The 17,129-nt window shown below is 62.0% G+C and overlaps 2 protein-coding genes across 3 annotated transcripts; one reads left to right on the top strand and one right to left on the bottom strand.

Moving 5' to 3' along the window:
- Positions 1 to 329: 329 nt before the first annotated feature.
- On the bottom strand, positions 330 to 5,550 carry SAPCD2 (suppressor APC domain containing 2). Its single transcript, XM_066255673.1, has 6 exons — positions 4,810 to 5,550; positions 2,823 to 2,935; positions 2,088 to 2,234; positions 1,673 to 1,780; positions 1,466 to 1,588; positions 330 to 1,396 (listed from the first exon to the last, which is right to left on the bottom strand). The coding sequence occupies exons 1-6, from the start codon at positions 5,408 to 5,410 to the stop codon at positions 1,268 to 1,270; spliced, it is 1,221 nt and encodes a 406-aa protein (XP_066111770.1). The 5' UTR covers positions 5,411 to 5,550; the 3' UTR covers positions 330 to 1,267.
- Positions 5,551 to 9,988: 4,438 nt separating this feature from the next.
- Positions 9,989 to 16,567, top strand: UAP1L1 (UDP-N-acetylglucosamine pyrophosphorylase 1 like 1). 2 transcript variants are annotated; one of them, XM_066255658.1, is made up of 9 exons: positions 9,989 to 10,331; positions 10,787 to 10,991; positions 11,238 to 11,413; positions 11,705 to 11,877; positions 12,121 to 12,314; positions 12,743 to 12,883; positions 13,404 to 13,589; positions 14,120 to 14,231; positions 14,671 to 16,567. In XM_066255658.1, the coding sequence occupies exons 1-9, from the start codon at positions 10,043 to 10,045 to the stop codon at positions 14,752 to 14,754; spliced, it is 1,560 nt and encodes a 519-aa protein (XP_066111755.1). In that variant the 5' UTR covers positions 9,989 to 10,042; the 3' UTR covers positions 14,755 to 16,567. The 2 variants fall into 2 exon arrangements, with proteins under 2 accessions (XP_066111755.1, XP_066111756.1); XM_066255659.1 differs by having other exon boundaries at positions 14,165 to 14,231; positions 14,671 to 16,566.
- The last annotated feature ends 562 nt before the right edge of the window (positions 16,568 to 17,129 follow it).

Genomic DNA, 17,129 nt, shown 5'->3' with positions numbered 1-17,129 from the left:
CCTGTGCCATTGGGGCCTGGAATTGCCAAGGAATCATGGAAAGATCAGGAGCCGGGCATGGAGGTTTTCACTCCTGGAAATGTCATGAGCTGCATCTGGAGAGCCACGGCACAGGGAACAACCCTCCGTGAGGGTGGGTGGGACTGGTCGTGGGAGAGAGAGAGGGTCCAATTCAAGAGCCATGAAGGAGGCAGACTGGAGGAAATCCTGGTGGACAGGACCCACCTCACAACCAGGACCCTTCCTTGCCTGGCACCGGTCTAACCTATGCACCGCAGGTCTGCCTGAGTGCTGGGGACTGTGTCCTGCCCTCCCAGACCTGTCCCCTTCCGGCCTCCCTTCCGGGAGGACCCATCACTAGGGAGGGGGAGGGTGTTACAGGCGGGGGTGCTTGGTCTACCAGGGATGTTGAGGCACGTCTGGGACTCCCAGACTCATAGTTCCCACCCACCCCTGCAGTGAGGGTCACACCAGAGCCAACTGGCGATCCCCGACTGCCTTGGCCAGGCTGCCCGGTGGGCCCAAGTTCCTGAGCCTGGGCACAGATCACAGAGTGCTCTGTGGGGTTTTGTCGGGGTTGCATCTTGGCCAGGTGAGGGACAGCAGCTCCCTAGTCTTGGTGACCTGGGTTGAGAGAAGATGCCCTTGGGTCCCCGAGGCCCAGTCACCAGCTAGACTTTTAGGTGTTCCAGCCCACCTCCAGGTCCCCTACTTCTCCCACATGAGACACCAAGGTGGGGGGGGGGGGCTGCAGGTCCCACGTCCAGCGTGCAGGTGACGCCCTCTGCTGGCTGCTTCCGGAAGTGCAGTCTAGCGCAACCAGTACCATTTACTGGAGACCCCAGGGGAGAAGGGGGAGACAGGCCTGCTGTAAACATGAGACAGGGGTGCCACGAGCGAGCGTATCTGCCCAGGGCAGCCTGACATCTGGTAAACACGAAGAGGGGTCCCTGGCGGTCCACTGACCCTGGCTGTAGCAGCTTCAGGCTGTGCCTGCACGACGGAGCCCTACCCCAGCTCGGCTCCGCCCACCCCCACCCCCCACCCCCAGGCCAGGATGGAAGGATACCTTGGGAGCTGTCCACCTGCTGGCTCCACCTGGGGCTGAGGGAGGCCGGGGGGCTCTGGGGAGGCCCAGACCGGGAGGAAGGAGGGCGACGTTCAGGCCAGCGGGTGGCCGTCAGCCTGAGAGGTTGGGATCAAGAGGGGTGGGTGCCCGCCCAGGGCCAAGGTGAGCCTGAGAGGCCCATGTCCGTGCCTGTGGCCACTAGATGAAGGTGGAGTCCAGGGGCCCGGTGTCCTGCTGGCTGAGGGCACGGGCCTCAAACAGCTGCTTGATGAGGGCCGACTTCTCCTGCTCCAGCTGAGTGATCCGTTCACTCTTGTTGGTCACCTCCTGGCAGGGGCGGGGCAGTCAGGGCCTGCCAGGCTGCCAGCCACCCCCCCCCACCCTCCTGCACCTCACCTGGGTGAGGAGTCGGTTCTGCTCTTTCAGCATCAGGATGGTCTGCTGCTGCCAGCCGAGCGCCGGGGCTGAGGTGGGGGCCGGGGCCGCGCAGGCGGGCCCCAAGGAAGGCGAGGGCAGAGCCTACAGGAAGGCACAGTCAGGCAGGCCTGGCGTCCCTGGCTCAGCCTCCAGGGTGATGTGTGGGGTGGTACAGTGGACACTCACCGTGCCAGCACAGGCTGCGGTCAGCAGCTCCCCCAGACACCGGGCCACCTCCTGTACCTTGGGCAGCAGACGTCCCAGCGGGCGGGGGCTCCCCTCCGCCCCAAAGTCCTAGGAGGAAGCAGGGGAGGGGTGGTCAAAGAGCAGGGACATCCCAGGATCAGTCCCTGGGCCTCGAGGGAGTCCCCACAGGTCACCCTCCTGTCCCTGAAAGTTACCGCTCAGAGCTGAGAGCCCAAGGGTATTGCTGGTGGGGAGCAATACTGTGAGGGGGTCCCAGCACCCTAGGAGGAGGAATAGCTGCTGCGCTCTGAAGAGGAAGGGCAGTCCTACACCTGCCTGGGTGCCGGGAGTAGGTGGGTGGTCGCCGTGGGTGGAGGAAGGGTCACTCTGCCTCAGGTCAGGGGCGGTCACTCACAGCACTGGCCCTGCTCTGGCTCAGGCGGCGCTGGCGCTCCTGCACGCGCTGCAGCTGCTGCTGGTACCAGTCGCGGCCCCGCGCCATCATCTGCAGACCCTGCAGCAACACCTCCTTCTCCTGCTCCAGCTCCGCCATCTGCTTCAGCTGCCAGAGGCAGGAGCACAGGCACCAATGAGCACACACCTGGCGCGAGCCTGCGCGTACCTACCCACATGCGCGCCTGCGCGGGAGCCCTCCGCACGCTTCTGCGTTGGGAGGCCCAGCCCTGTTCCTCCTCCCGGGGGTCCCTAGCCCCCCTCAGCCCTTCCACAGTGGCCTTCCCCCAGGAACATGGGTCGCTGTCTGGAGCTCAGCACCCACTCCTGAGAGTAAGGGGTGACCCCACGGCTGGTGAGCTGGGCCCACTGAGCAGATGTTGCCTCAGGCAGCAGGTTGGGGCAGGGGCAATTCTGGGGAGGCGGCCAAGCCCATGGCCACAGCCCACCCAGGCCGCCATCTCCCGGAAGGACTTCTTGACCTGACCCTGGGCCATTCCACTCCTCAGCTAGATTCAAACCTGGGCGGCGAGAGGTGCTTAAAGTTCACCCCCGTTCCTATCCCAGGCCACCTCTGGAACCCAGTCCTGGCGGCCCCCTCCCAATCAGAGGGGTGGTCCAGGAGACCAAACTTGAGCCGAGCCCCATCCTAGGCAAGATGCAGAGGGCCCCAGAGCCCCCCAGACCCCCCACTCACCAGGTCACAGTCCACTCCATTGGTGATGGTGTGTCTCCGACGCTCACCCCGGGCACGGGGGGCCCGCCGGGCATCCCCCACGCCGAGCTCCCAGGCCCTGCAGCCCACTGCACCTGCAGCAGAGGTGAGGGCCTGGCTCACTGCAGGCCTGCCTAGTCAAGCTCAACCCCTACAGCCAGGCTTCTAGGTTTCTCTCCGGCCACACACACACCACCCCCAGCCTCGCAAAGCTCAGTCCAGGCCCGAACGCCTCTGGGGTCATCGGCAATTCAGAGCCTCTCCGGGCCCCTCCTCGTCTCAGTCCTGCCTCGGAGTCTCAAGCAGCGAACCAGCCAGGCCCACACCTCACCTCTGTACCTGGGTGGGGTCTGGTCCTCGCTTGACTCCCACCAGCTCCCTTCACATCTGCCTGAGGCCTGTGGCTGAATGTCTGCACATCCCACACACATATGCGCACGGATGCAGAATGTGAGCTCCCTAAGAGTAGAGGCTTACCCAGCTTGTCTCTGCACCCCCAGTGCCCACCTCAGGGCTCAAAGCCTCTATATTCTGAGTAAGAGAGGGGGGTCTCTGGTCTTCCCTACTCTTCTCCTTAGAGCCGGGCTTTCAAAGGTGAGTTCATGCAGGGAACAGGTGGGGCAGGCGCTGAGACCTAACTGTACCCGGGTAGGGATCACCAACCATGCAGCTAGTCCTCAGCTTGTGTGCAGACCCCACCCAGTGCACCTATCAGGCAACAGGAGCTTCTGCAGCTCTATGTCTACCTGCAGCCAGAAAGCCGGGGATTTCCTGTGAGAGCCCCCTTGGAGGACCAGACGGCTCCCTTGGGGGATGGGGGAGCATGTGCAGGGTTTCCCGGGAAGGGAGGAGAGGGGTGCAGGTGGAGGGCACCCTCATCTGGCTCCCTAGCCCTACCCACCACGCCAGGCTCATCTGGAGAGGCCATGGGGAGTGGGCGGGTTGGCACAAGGCGGTACATGGGCCGCCAGCCAGCCCTGGCAGACAGGATCCAAGCAGGCTCGAGTTCACGTTCCAACCTGCAGTGCTGTGTGGCGGAGAAAGCACAAGCAGAGGGAGGCTGGGGGGGGGGTACTTCAAAACATCTGGGCTCCGTCCACTATCAAGGCCACAGGCATATTCCAGGTCCGTACATAAAAGAACCCTAGACGCTCGGCTGGAGAGCCAGCAGGAAGAGCCAGAGGCTGAGGTGGGGGGTCCAGCGAGGCTGACAAGCAGAGGGCAGCACAGACAGGGCTGGAAACTGCCCCCCTGGTGGGGGGGGTTAGCCTTGCATCAGACATAAAGCAGGTCCCACTTCCACTGGACTAGAAGCCAGGTGGGAGGGAGCCTGCTGGCCACCCCGGGGGGCTGTAGTCTGTGTTTCTCCCTAACCCCAGAGGCCTCCAAGGCCCGCCCACCCACGCCGGACAACCAGGCCAGGTCCTCCTCACAGCGGCAGTCCCTGCCAGCCTGACCTCAGTGGGCCACCCTCTTGGCCTAGCCGTCAGACTGAGAAGGACCCAAGCAGGCAGAAAGGGCCCCTAAACAGTCTAAAGGACCCTCTCTCATATGCGCAGGGAAACGCCTCCGCCTAAGCAGTCACCAGCAATGAGAGGGCCCACGTGTCCCCAGGTGTGTGTGTGTGGGGGGGGTGCTTCTACTCACCTGGGTGAGATGGAGACCCCCCCTCCCTTACACCCAGGTGTCCACAGTACTCAGTTCATGTTTAGTACAGAATGGGTTCCTGGTGGGGTTTGCGGAGTCACCCACCCACCGGCCCCTTGACCCTGGTGGGCTCACGCTGTGGTGGGGGAAGGGCCAGCCTGCCTCCTGGTCCCTGAGCACACAGGGACAGACAGGTAGGTACGAAGTCTCTTTCTCTTGATGCGACCTGCCCCCGCTCCCTGTGGGAGATGCCCGGGTGGCACTTCTCGGGCTCCGGCCTTCGATGACCTAGTGAGTGGGGAGTCGGGAAAAACGAACTCACCGGCATCCGCGCTCGGGCTCCGCTCCAGCGCCGCGCCCTGCGGCCGCTCGGGCTCCGCGAGGCCGAGCGCCGCCTCCGCCGGGCCGCACAGCTTCTCTAGGCTCCGGGCCGCACCGCCGGGGCCGGTCGTGGGGGGGCGCGCGCCCAGGGGCAGGGGCTTCCTTTCCAGGACCGTGCGCGGCTCGTCGGCCGGCGCGAACACGAGCCGCTGCGGGGGCGGCGGGGGCGGCTGGCCCCCCCCGGCCCGCACGGGGCCGCCTCCTCCCCGGGCCGAGGCGCGCGCCGGGCCCCGCGCGCCGCGGTCGGTGCCCAGCAGCGAGGTGCGCAAGCCGGCCACGAAGCGCTCGAAAGTCAGGTAGCCGCTGGCCGGGGCCACCTGGCGCAGGCCCTCCAGCACGCCGCGGGGCATCTCGCGCGCGTCGGCGCCCTGCCAGCGGGACTCGATCTCGCGCAGGTGCACGTAGCCGCGCCGCTGGTCGTCCAGGATGTCGAAGAGGGTGCGCAGGCTCTGGAGAAAGGCTCGCGGTAGCCCCTCGGTGCCGGGCTCGGGAGGCGCCGCGGGGGGCGGGCAGCCCGGCTCGGCCATCGCAGCTCCCGCCATGGGCCCGCTGGCGCTGGCTTCCGTCCCGAGCCGGCCCCCCAGGCTGGGCCCCCGCGTGCGCCGCAGCTCGGTCCCCGCGCGGCCCGACGGCGGGGCCGGGCCGGCGCGCACGCAACCGGGCCCGCGACAATAGCAGCTACTTTTTGAATGGGCCTCCTCGTGGCGTCAGTGGTCATTAGCATACGCGGCGGCCATTGGCCGAGACTGGCCCGACTCCTTCTCAATTGGTTGAGAGGCCGCCAGCCCCGGTTTGATTTTCCGGCCGAGGGGCCAGCGCCCGGGGCGCTCGGGCCGCAGTGCGGGTGGGGGCGTGAGGCGCGCGGAGGCCCCGAGCGGGCAGGGGAGGGTCCACCCCAGGGCGGGGTTCCCCCACTCCGGCTCCCTCCCGGCCTCGAGGGGTCGGGGAGGGAGACCCGAGCGGACCCTCTTCTGCTCCCCACACCCACCCTCTTGCAGCGGCTCGGCCCTCTCTCGGATTGGCTGCCGGGCCTTTCTCTCCAAGAGGCGAGGCCTGGCGCCCAATACAAAATCTGTCCCCAAGTGGCCTCGGTGGAATAAGGATGGGGAACACACCCCCTCTAGGGACCCATTTCCCTCTCGGTCTCCCCTGGGCGCTCTTCGCTGAGGGTCCTGGGCAAAAACAAACACTGTCGACTCGGGGGCACCTCCTTCTCTTGCAACAAGGCGGCCCCGAGAGGATTGTGGGCTCCAGCCAGCTGGGCGCTTCCCCTGACAGAGGCCTCTCTGTCCACACAGCTGCTAGCTCCTCCCCTGGTCCCTAGGGACAGCCTGGCCTTTCCTGCTTGTTGCAGGACAAAGCCACTTTTTCCTGTGTCCCCAGATCCCCATCTGGTGACCAGCTCTCCTCAGCTCCCGAGGTCCTCTGCTCCAACCTCTTCCTCTGGCTGGACACCTCCTCCAGCTGCTCTCCTGGCTCTCCTGGCCTCTGCAGGCCACCCGGGCAGCCTTGTTTCCTCAGGGGTTCCTTCTTCCTTTCCAGCCAATCCAGTCACTCTGTCTGGTCAGTCTGGGCAGGGGCTAGGGCTGAATGGCAGGAAACTCCTGAAGCCAGGGAGCTGCCCAAGAGGCTTGTCTGCCTGGAAACCCTTGCCTTCACCGTGGCTGGTTCTCCAGGCCCTGCCCATGTCCCCATGCCTCCCCCATGGTCTTCCCAGACAACCCCATGCCAGGAGCACCCTGCCACTGAGCTTTCTCATGTGTCACCTGCTGCTTTCTAGACAGACTGTCCAGCTTCAGGAATAAATCAGCAGAGTCACCAGACACCCCAGACTGGCCCCCAGTGCAGGGTTCACCTTGTCCCTCTGGCTAGCCTCCCTCAAGCCTACCTTGGGTGGCCTGCCGACCTGGGCCTCTGTGTCCTTGGACCCCAAGGCAGGGCAGTTGCCCCAGCCAGGGAGGGTCCTGGGTCCACTTCTCGACCCTGGGATTACCCTTCAAAGTCACGGATCCCTTGTGGTAAGGAATTTGGGGGAACCTAGAAATCTGTGAGCCGGGAGTCACCTCCTGGCGCCTGGTCTGTCCCTGGCTTTCCTTTTAGGGGCTGGACTGGCCAAGGTCCCAGGACAGCGTTCGAGCCATCTCCCTTCTCCTACTACTCTGCGCCCAGCACACCCCTCCCAGTCCTCCATGCTTAGGGTAGCTGGCACCCCCTCACCTCTGGGCTTTTGTGCGTGGTGTCTTTTCTACCTGGAATGCCCTTCCCTGTCTGTTCCTGGATGATCACTGGGCCTCCTTCAAAACTCCACTCAGGTACCTGTGAAAGGCAGGGTAGCTGCTCTGACCTTCAAAGCGAGGGGCAGCTTTCTCCTTGCTAAGGTGGTTGTCTCTGCATGAGTCCTTGTGCTCGCTGGGAGCAGGGTGGGGCCACCCCAAGACCTGGCATCATTGTGGCCCACGGTGGGTGCTCAGTGGATGGCTGGCACATGGGAAACATTATCCTGGAGGTCACAGCAAAAATGCCATCCTTGGGTGAGGCACCGAGCTGGAGTGAGGCCTGTGGGCTGGGGTGGGCTGGGGACAGCTCTATGGGGCTAGTGTGGGTGTGGAGGCCAGCAGCCAGCAGCAGGTGACGCTGCTGCAGCTCAGGACCAGGACAGCATGACCAGAAGTGCCCAGGTCAGGCCCGGGCCCATGAGCTTGAGCTCACCATGCAGAGGAGTCTGACGCTGTGTGGGAAGTGGCCCTTGCTGAACTTTGGTCTGTGGGCTTCTCTGGCCTCTGGCTAGGCTCTGGAGGAAGGTACAGAAGAAACTGGAATCCATGCCAGCTCAAGTCATGGGACTAGGGCGTGGCCCCTGTGTCCTTCCTGCTCTGAACTCTGATCACTTCCTCCTTCCAGCCTACTTTCCAGCCTAGCCCAACACTTTCCCAACTCGATAGCTTTCAACTTTGCTATCACCCTGGGGGGCTCCTTAGAGCCCCAGGCCAAGTGGGTCCCTTGTGGACCCTGTACTTTTCAAGCACCAATCCCAGTTGTAATTATGTTCTTATGTTCTCGCTGCGCCAGCCTGGAGCTCCCTGGAGGTGTGCAGGGCGACTGGGCTCCTCTGTCTCCCGCCTAACACTGGACATGGAGTGAAAGCGGGCAGCCGCCTCCAGGCCCGGAGCATGTCCCAGGGTCCTCAGGTCTCTATTTCTGCAGTGACAACCAGGGAGCCTTGGTGGTCTCTGGGCCCTGTCCCCCTGAACCCTTTGGATGAGGCCCTCAGGCAAAGGGAAGACGACTCCTTGGCCACAGCCCGCCCTTGGCAGGTGGTCCAGGAAGTTGTTGCCCACCTCTGTCTCACTGGCATGCCCACCTCTGCCCGAGTGGCCCAGTTCCTTTTCCTTTGTTCCTGCAGGTGCCTCTGGCTACACAGTCCAGATCATTCAAACCCTCTTATCTCAGGCCCGTTTCTGACTTGAGACAGAGTTCGGGGGGTCGAACCCTGGCCAAGGCAGGCCCCAGGTTCATGTTCAGATACCTGCATTCAAAGGCAGGGGTGATAAGAATTCCCATGGACTCTGTCTTGGGGTGTGAAGGCCTCTCTGTTCCCTGACTCCCTACCTCCCACACACACCCTCCACCTCCCACACCTGTCTCCCACTGTCCTTCAACTGCCACAAACTATTGGAGCAGACCAATGAATGAAAAAAACCATTCATTCATTTATTCAGCAAGCACTTCCTGAACACTTACTGTGGCCCAGTCACCGTACTGGGTTTGGGAGCCAACACTCATTCATTCAGTCAACAAGCACGAACTGCCTGACTGCCTGCTTTTTGTGTGCTGGGCATTGATCTACAGTGCTGGGCAGGGCGGTGAGACAGAAACATCCATCTCTTGTGAGGTTTATTTCTGGGTGGGGTGTGTGTGCATTATTGGGGAGTCAGGGGTCAGGCAGCAGAGAGTGTAGAAAGGCAGGAAGGAACAGAGAAGAAGGATGGAAGGGTGCCCTCTGAGCAGACATGACCTGGGAGGGAAAGGTCTCCACAAGGAAGTGACATGTGAGCAGAGGCCTGGCAATGCCAAGCGGGAAGTCATGCGATTTTCTGGGGAAGAGTTGTTGTCCAGGTAGGAGGAACAGCAAGTGCAAAGGCCCCGAGACAGGCCTCAGACCATCCTTGGAAAGAGGACTTCTTTCAGGTCCACAGAACTTACAGCGGGCCCCCAAGGGGGCTGTGGAGCTCTCCTTCATCGTCCAGGAAGGGCGTGTGTGTGTGTGTGTGTGTGTGTGTGTGTGGAGGTCGATGGGCAGAACCTTTCTGTGAGGAAACAATTGCCTCATGGGGGGGGGCAGGCCTGGGGGAGAGGTTGCCTTTCATTTCAGCTCCGAAAACACCATTTAACTTCGTTTTAACCATGTGCATATATTACTTTTAGATTTCATAAAACTAGTTTTCAAAAGAAAGTTCTGCCCCAAGACGGCCGAAGATATATACTTTCATATTTGTCACAAGGAAGGTCATCAACAGCAAGATATTTTAAAGTCTGATGGTTAAAATAACAAGGCAGGGCAATGGGGCAGCACTTGGGGGATTTCTAGTCACAGGGCAATGGGAAAGAGGAGGGGTATGAAGGAGGAAGCCCCCAAGGATGACCTTGGTGACGTCTGGACACCTTGCCCTGCTGCTGACCTGGGTCCATCCTCTGCAGCCCTGCCCAGCCCGCCGCAGCCGTGACTCTGGCTGCTTGCTGGACTGATGTCCCTGCTGCTAGGAGTCTTGGTTAAGGGCAAACATGGCCGTGTGCTGGGACAGACCCTTTCCTCCCCCTCGGGCGACCCCAGGGCACTGGGTAGAGAAGGTGTATTTGAATGGAAGTAATTCCTCTTGCGCCCCGGCAAGGGGAGACTGCAGAACCTTCGGGTAAGGGCTCCCCGATTCGAGGCGCCCCGACTTCTACGCCTCAGAGGCGTTCCCAGCCTCCGGCATCTAGCTCCTCCGCCCACCTTGGCGGGCGCGACCCGAGAGGTCTGGCTGAACGGTCGCGGCGGAGGCGGGGCCCCAGCCAGGCCGAAAGTTCGGGGGCAGGCCGGGGGCGGGGCGTTGGGGCCAGCTCAGCCCTCCGGGTCCCGTGACGCCGGTCGGAGCGTGCGGGTCACGAGTGCCAACACGGCCGGCGGCGGCGACATGGCTTCGGAGCAGGACGTGCGCGCCCGGCTGCAGCGCGCGGGCCAGGAGCACCTCCTGCGCTTCTGCGCGGAGCTGGCGCCGGGGCCGCGCGCCGCGCTGCTGGCGGAGCTGGAGCCGCTGGAACCCGAGGCCCTGCGCGAGCACTGCCAGCGCGCAGCCGCGGCCTGTGCGCGACCCCCGGGCCCGCCGCCGGACTTGGCCCAACGCCTACAGCCCCTGCCCCCCGAGCGCGTGGGCAGCGTGAGCCGCAGCGACCCCGAGACTCGCCGGCTCTGGGAGGAGGAAGGTAGGCGGGCGGGAGGCCCAGGCGGGGTGGGGGGTCCTGGCGGCGGGGCGCCCCTGCCCGGCCGGAAGGGGCCTAACCCATAGAGAAAGGTGAGAGGAGAGGTATTGGAGAAGTTTAGTTTGTCTTATTACTTTGTGAAGTCTCCCCTCCCCATACAGCTGGGAGGCGGGGTCAGGTGGGGGGCTAGGCGGCAAAGCAGACCGATCAGATCCCGTGTTCCTTCTTAAGGAAGGGGATGAACCCTGGAGGACGTCATCAGAACCTCTGAAGTGTCGCTGCAAGGTTAGGTTTAGGTGGGGTCCTGGCCCAGACGACATCAGAATGGTTACCTGGAAATGTCTGTCCGGTGGCTGTCAGAAGTCTCAGTCCCGAGCGCAAGCTTGGCTTGCTCTGAAGTGAAGGAAATGGTAGTGTGGCAGGCCCCAGGCGTCTCCTCATGGCCCCCACACCCCCAGGTTTCCACCAGATCGCCCTGAACAAGGTGGCGGTGCTGCTGCTGGCTGGAGGGCAGGGCACTCGCCTGGGTGTGACCTACCCCAAGGGCATGTATCAGGTGGGGCTGCCCAGCCAGAAGACCCTGTATCAGCTGCAGGCAGAGCGGATTCGGCGGGTGGAACAGCTGGCTGGCGAGCGCCATGGAACCCACTGCACGGTGCCCTGGTGTGCCCTTCCTGCATGACCTGGGTCCCAGAGTGATCCCCCTCCCCATGTAGCTCCAGCTCTGCCCCATACCAAGATTTGAACCCCAACCCTTGCACAGTCCTGGACAGAGCCCGGCATCCACCCAAGGCAGGCCTGACGCCCCCACCCAGACGGGATCCTGACGCCAGCCCCCCCTGTCAGGGCCCCAAAGGCCAGTGGAGCCACGCCTTCCTACAGGCGGCTGGGCTTGACTTTCCCTGGCAGGTACATCATGACAAGTGAGTTCACGCTGGAGCCCACGGCCACGTTCTTCAAGGAGCATGACTTCTTCCACCTGGACCCCAACAATGTGGTCATGTTTGAGCAGCGCATGCTGCCTGCTGTGGCCTTCGATGGCAGGGCCATCCTGGAGCGGAAGGACAAGGTTGCCATGGCCCCAGGTGTGCCCCGCCCCCGGCTCGGAACACAGAGGTAGTTAGTGGGCAGGAAGGCTGGGACAGAGGTCAGAATGGGCTACCCGTAGGCTGCGTGGTTCTGGGAAGAGGGGCCTCCCCTGTCTCGTCCTTGATTTCCGCTTGTCACATGGCAGAAACACAGGACTAGGTGGATAGTGAGAGCTGCGTAGGTACAAGGTCCCTCCCTGAGGGGCCTCCTACCTCCAGGACACCTGGACGAGTCTGCGGAGGCCAGGTGGGAGGCCTCACAAGGCGCACCCCTTTCTTCCTCTGCAGATGGCAACGGGGGCCTGTACTGCGCGCTGGCGGACCACCAGATTTTAGAGGACATGGGACGCCGAGGAGTGGAGTTTGTGCACGTGTACTGTGTGGACAACATCCTGGCCCGGCTGGCGGACCCTGCCTTCATCGGCTTCTGCGTGCTGCAAGGCGCGGACTGCGGCGCCAAGGTGAGCCCACCTGCCGCCTGGCCCCGCCCCGTACCGCCTGGCCCCGCCCCGTACCGCCTGGCCCCGCCCTGTACCGCCTGGCCCCGCCCCGTACCGCCTGGCCCCGCCCTGTACCGCCTGGCCCCGCCCCGTACCGCCTGGCCCCGCCCCGTACCGCCTGGCCCCCGCCCACCCCCGCCCAGATCCAATCGCGGTGTCCCGCCTGTGCCCCCAGCTTTCCCAGCGAATCTGTCCTGGCTGTAGGTGGTGGAAAAGGCTTACCCTGAGGAGCCGGTGGGCGTGGTGTGCCAGGTGGATGGCGTCCCCCAGGTGGTGGAGTACAGTGAGATCAGCCCGGAGGTCGCGAGCCTCCGCGGGCCCGACGGGGTCCTGCTCTACAATGCAGGCAACATCTGCAACCACTTCTTCACTCGACGCTTCCTCCAGGTGGTAACCAGGTGTGCAGTGACTAGAGGCCGGCCTGAGCAGGGTGGGACTGGGGTCAGGAGCTGGACTGTGCGCTGGGGTGGGAATAGGTTCTTGGCAGTTAAAGAAGCCAGAGGCACCAAGAGCCGGGCAGCTGGTGTAAGGCTCTGCAGTCAGGTTGGCCTGCTCCTCCTCCTCCTCCTCCTGTGGGGTGGCTCCTGGCCCACCAGCACCACCTCCACCCCAGTCTCCATTTCACGTGGACGGGGATGAGGGTACCTGGCTCCCGGGGGTGGGAGTGGGTGTGGGAGGACGCCTGTGCCCTCCCAGAGAGCCAGCTCAGCTCCCACCGCTCAGTGCCCTCTGGGGACCATCTGCCACCCGCCCCTACCTGGCTGGGCTCCCTCAGGTGCCCAGTCTGAACTGTGCCTTTCCTCTTTTTGCCCGCCTGTACCCACAGGGAGTTTGAGCCTTTGCTGAAGCCACACGTGGCTGTGAAGAAGGTCCCGTACGTGGACGAGGAGGGAAATCTGGTCAAGCCGCTAAAACCAAACGGGATAAAGATGGAGAAGTTCGTGTTTGATGTGTTCCAGTTTGCTGAGTTAGTGGCAGAATTCGTTTATTTTTCCCATCTTCCTTCCTATTTTGGTAGTGGGGGGGTTCCGAGCTCCGGTCAGGCGGGGATGTGGAGGCTCAGGTGGGGGGACAAAGTGGGAGTGCTCCTTCACGTTGGGGAGCTGGGAGGCTACAGGCAGGTCTCTGGGAGGAGGCCAGAGGAAGCAGCCCTCACTGAGTGTGGGTGCACAAGGAATAAATAGCAGGGGCTGTGGACTTTGGGGGGGGGACACTTGGCCCCTCCTGAGCCCTCCTTCTGCTGTTTCCAGGCAATGGCGCAAGGGGCTCTCAGGGCATTTGGCCATCACTCCAGGGTCCCAGGGTCTGGGGTTTGACTGGTGGCCATCAGAGGGAGGACTTCAGACAGCACCTCTGGGGCCCTTTCTAGGCCTGCTTCTTACAGAACAGGCCCCACTCGGGCACTGCAACCCTGGCCCAGCCTTCACCTGCCCAGAACCAGGACCCGTGGGGCCAGGATGTCGGGTCACTGGTTCCTTTCCCACCAGGAACTTTGTGGCCTTTGAGGTACCGCGGGAGGAGGAGTTCGCCCCTCTGAAGAATGCTGACTCTGCTGACAGGGACAATCCCACCATGGCCCGGCGGGCCCTGCTCACCCAGCACTACCGCTGGGCCCGGCAGGCAGGGGCCCGCTTTGTGGATGCCTGTGGGGCCCGGCTTCCCGAGCTGCTCAGGTGAGTCTGGGCCCTTCGGTTGCTTCCAGCTCTACTGTTGTCTAAGCAGGTGGCTGTGTGCCCAGCTCGGCCATACCGTAACCCCCACTACAGCCTGGTGGCCTACCCCTTCAAGGTCTGCTCAGGGCCCTAGGGGAAGGTGGGGATATGCAGCCTTACCTATGGCTCATTCGTGAGTTTTGAAACCAGGACTCAGTGAAGACATGCAGAAAACAGCAATAAAAGTCACTTTTCAGGGCTGAGAGAGGAAAGAACATTTAGGTTTTTATTTTTCCGATTGTCCACATCCACCAGCTAAATCTGGCAGTCCAGGCTCTGTGAGGGATGCTCGCAAGGGAGGGCAGGGTTCCAGCCCATATCAGGGCCTGTCGCTTGGGCAGGGCAGTTCGCTCAGGGCTCTGGGTCCAGAGGAAGCGATTACTGAGAAAAAGACTGTAGGGAGCTGGGTGTGTGGTGGTGGTGGTCAGCCCACAGGGCCAGGTTGGGCCAGGGCCAGCTCCGTGATGGGTGGTGCCGGGGGTGGCCGCCAGGGTACACACCTCTGAGCAGATTCTGACAAGTGGACCTGCCCTCAGCCTGTCCGGCAGTGAAGAGCCTCCAGCCGTCTGTGAGATCTCGCCGTTGGTGTCTTACTCTGGAGAGGTGAGAGCCGCCTGGCTGGCTGGGGTCTTTTCTGGGGTCAGGCCTGCATGATCAGAGGAAGATGCTCCAGGTGGAAGTGGGTGCTTGGGTGGAAAGTCACAGTTCTGCTTCGTTTTACCAATGGGGTAAGCGGGTCCTTAAGTTGCAGAGGAAATTCTAGGACGTGGGGTGGGGTGGGGTGGGATGGGGTGGGGTGAGGGGGAAGCTGTTGAAGGTCCCTGGAGGGGTGGGGAGGATGAGCCAGCCTAGCCTTGCTGAAGAAGGAATGCTAGCCGTTCCCCTCTGGGTAAGTTCTGGCTTGAATTTGTGGGTAGGGCTCATGCTGACCTGCGGTTTTGAGGTGGCATCTGACCCTTATTCCTAGAAGCCCCTCCCCAGCTCTACGCAGAATTGGGACCTCTACCCAGGGCCTAGAGGTAGACACTTGGCTTGTTTCCAGGGACTGGAGGTGTACCTGCAAGGCCGAGAGTTCCAGTCCCCACTCATCCTGGACGAGAACGGGGTCAGGGAATTACAGTCCTGACTGGCTTCCAGACCTGGGAATACCCGGGGTCTGCAGGGGCGTGGATGTGGCCTTGACCCAGGGCTCCGGGTAGGAAAGCAGGCAGCTGTGCCTTTCTGGACCATGGAACACAGAGAGAAAAGCCCTGGTTTGCTCCACAAGGGTGCGACGTGTCCCGTCATTGGTTTCCAGACACAAGTGACCACAGGCCTTCTGTGGGCCAATGAGCACTCTTCAGCTCATCACGGCTGTGAGGTCCGGCGGGAGCAGGACTCAGGACCTTGGACAGTGGAGCTGAGGGAGGTGTGGCCATCACTGAGTGGGAGCTGCAGTCCTGCCTGTGAGCTGAGTGAGACTGGACTGTGGCTCCCCCCCGGAGCACCAGCCATATCCTGCTTTTCGGTAGATGTACAGACCAAACGACAGGAGGGGGATGGTACTTCCCTCACAGGTGGCATTAAAGGGGGCTGCCCCCTCCCTCCCTGGCAGCTGAACCAGTAACTGGGCTGAGGCTGGGGGTACCACAGCCCAGCTTGCCATCCGGGGCCAACAGCAGAAGGGGCCGGACTCACTACCCTCAGGGGCTGGCTGTGCTGGGGAGAGCAGCTTGGCCTGAGACGGAATCCCCTCCATTCTGTCCGGGGCCTCAGCCCCTCTCTCACATCTGTGGCTGGTTTAGGCTGCTGAGTTTTACGGTGCTTTCTCCAGGAACTAGTGGGACTAATGCCGGGGCCTCCTGTGGTGGTCGCCAGTGCAATAGAACGAGGCGGGGAATGCCATCCCCGAACCCAGCCTGCCAGTCGCTTCTGGTCTTGGTGCTCACACTGCCCCCTGTTCTCTGGAGGGTCAGAGAAGATGTGAAGAGGAGCATACAAATGCAGCCTGCAGGGAGCCTACTGGTTTTCCCGGGGCAAGGATGTTATCCGGATGGTGGGTTCAGGTGCGGCCGATTCCTCCAGTGACCTGAGGTGGACTGTGGCCGCCTGCACACATCTCAGCCTGCGCACGAGGGCAGAGTCAGGACTAGGCCAGGCCTCCCAGTTTTTTTGTAAACCTCAAAATCAAACCGTGTGCCTTGCGCTCCACTTTTCAGCTCCTCCACAGGCAAGCAGGGGGCCTAGGGCAGAGGGAGGCCCACCCAGGTGGAGGCCCAGATCTAGGGTCCTGCCCAGAGCCATTTCTCTCTGCCAGAACTGGAACATGGTACAATCTCTTTTCTAAGTAGAGTTTGCTGGGCAAATTCTTGAAACAGCTCACTTAAAAAAACAACCTATTTTCAAATAATTATAGCTTCATATAAAGTCTCAAACGGCACAGAAGTCCCAGGTGCCCCTCACCGAGTTTCCTGCAGTATTTATAGCTTATGTGATTACAGGACACCATCGCACCAGGCCACTGGGGTGCTCAGTCACTTCTCACAGGTGTGCACCCCAGCATCCACTCTACAGTCAAGAAGCTGGATTTAGCCACCACCCCCCTCCCATCTCTAATCCCAGACAACTGCTAATGAAACAATTGCATTTAAAAGACCGCCAAACTAGCCTGACCTGTGGTGGCGCAGTGGATAAAGCATCGACCTGGAAATGCTGAGGTCGCTGGTTCGAAATCCTAGGCTTGCCTGGTCAAGGCACATATGGGAGTTGATGCATCCTGCTCCTCCCCCCTTCTCTCTCTCTCGGTCTTTCTCTCCTCTCTCTCTCTGTCTCTCTCTCTCCTTTCTAAAAAATAATTAAAAAAAAAAAAAAAAAAGACCGCCAAACTTGACTTTTCTGCGGTGGTGGTGGTTGCCAATAAATACCACGTGCTGTGATTGAACCCAGGCCTGGAGAGTGCAGTCTTTGACCAGCATGTGTGGTGGGAAGGGCACCACCAGGTGTTCACAGCTCTGTCCATAAAGGGCTGGAGCTCACACGTCGAGATGAACGCGCTATGAGCTGACCAAGAAGCCAAAGAATCCCTTTCTGTTTGCTCTGGCCAGCTCCCTATCACGATCTGGCGGGCCTGCGACAACCTAGTGGGTCAGGCACCTGGGCGGGTAGAACCTGCCCCTTGAACTAGCTCTCTAGAGTGAACTCCTACACTCTCAGCGCTGACAGCCTGGTGACTGCGCCCTCCTGCCCGTGCATCTTCCAGATGCCACAGTTTCCCTGGTAACTGCCTGTGCAAGGAGGGATTCGCGAGGGCGTCGCTGGAACTAGGCGCCGAACTGCGTGGGATGAGACCTGCAGGGATCTGGGAAGGCCCTTAGAAGAGAAGGGGGATAGGAGGAGAGCAGGAGAGGAGGAGTCAGGTGCCATTCAGGCGGCGCACACCGCAGGGAGCCGCTGCAGACACCGGGACAGGTTATAGCAGGGCTACTGGGAGCAGCGAGACAAGCCCGGAGCGGAGAGGGCCAG

This window comes from Saccopteryx bilineata, chromosome 2 (genome assembly GCF_036850765.1).
Source record: "Saccopteryx bilineata isolate mSacBil1 chromosome 2, mSacBil1_pri_phased_curated, whole genome shotgun sequence".
In the NCBI taxonomy this organism is placed as follows: domain Eukaryota; kingdom Metazoa; phylum Chordata; class Mammalia; order Chiroptera; family Emballonuridae; genus Saccopteryx; species Saccopteryx bilineata.
This window is presented reverse-complemented; position numbering and strand designations above follow the sequence as displayed.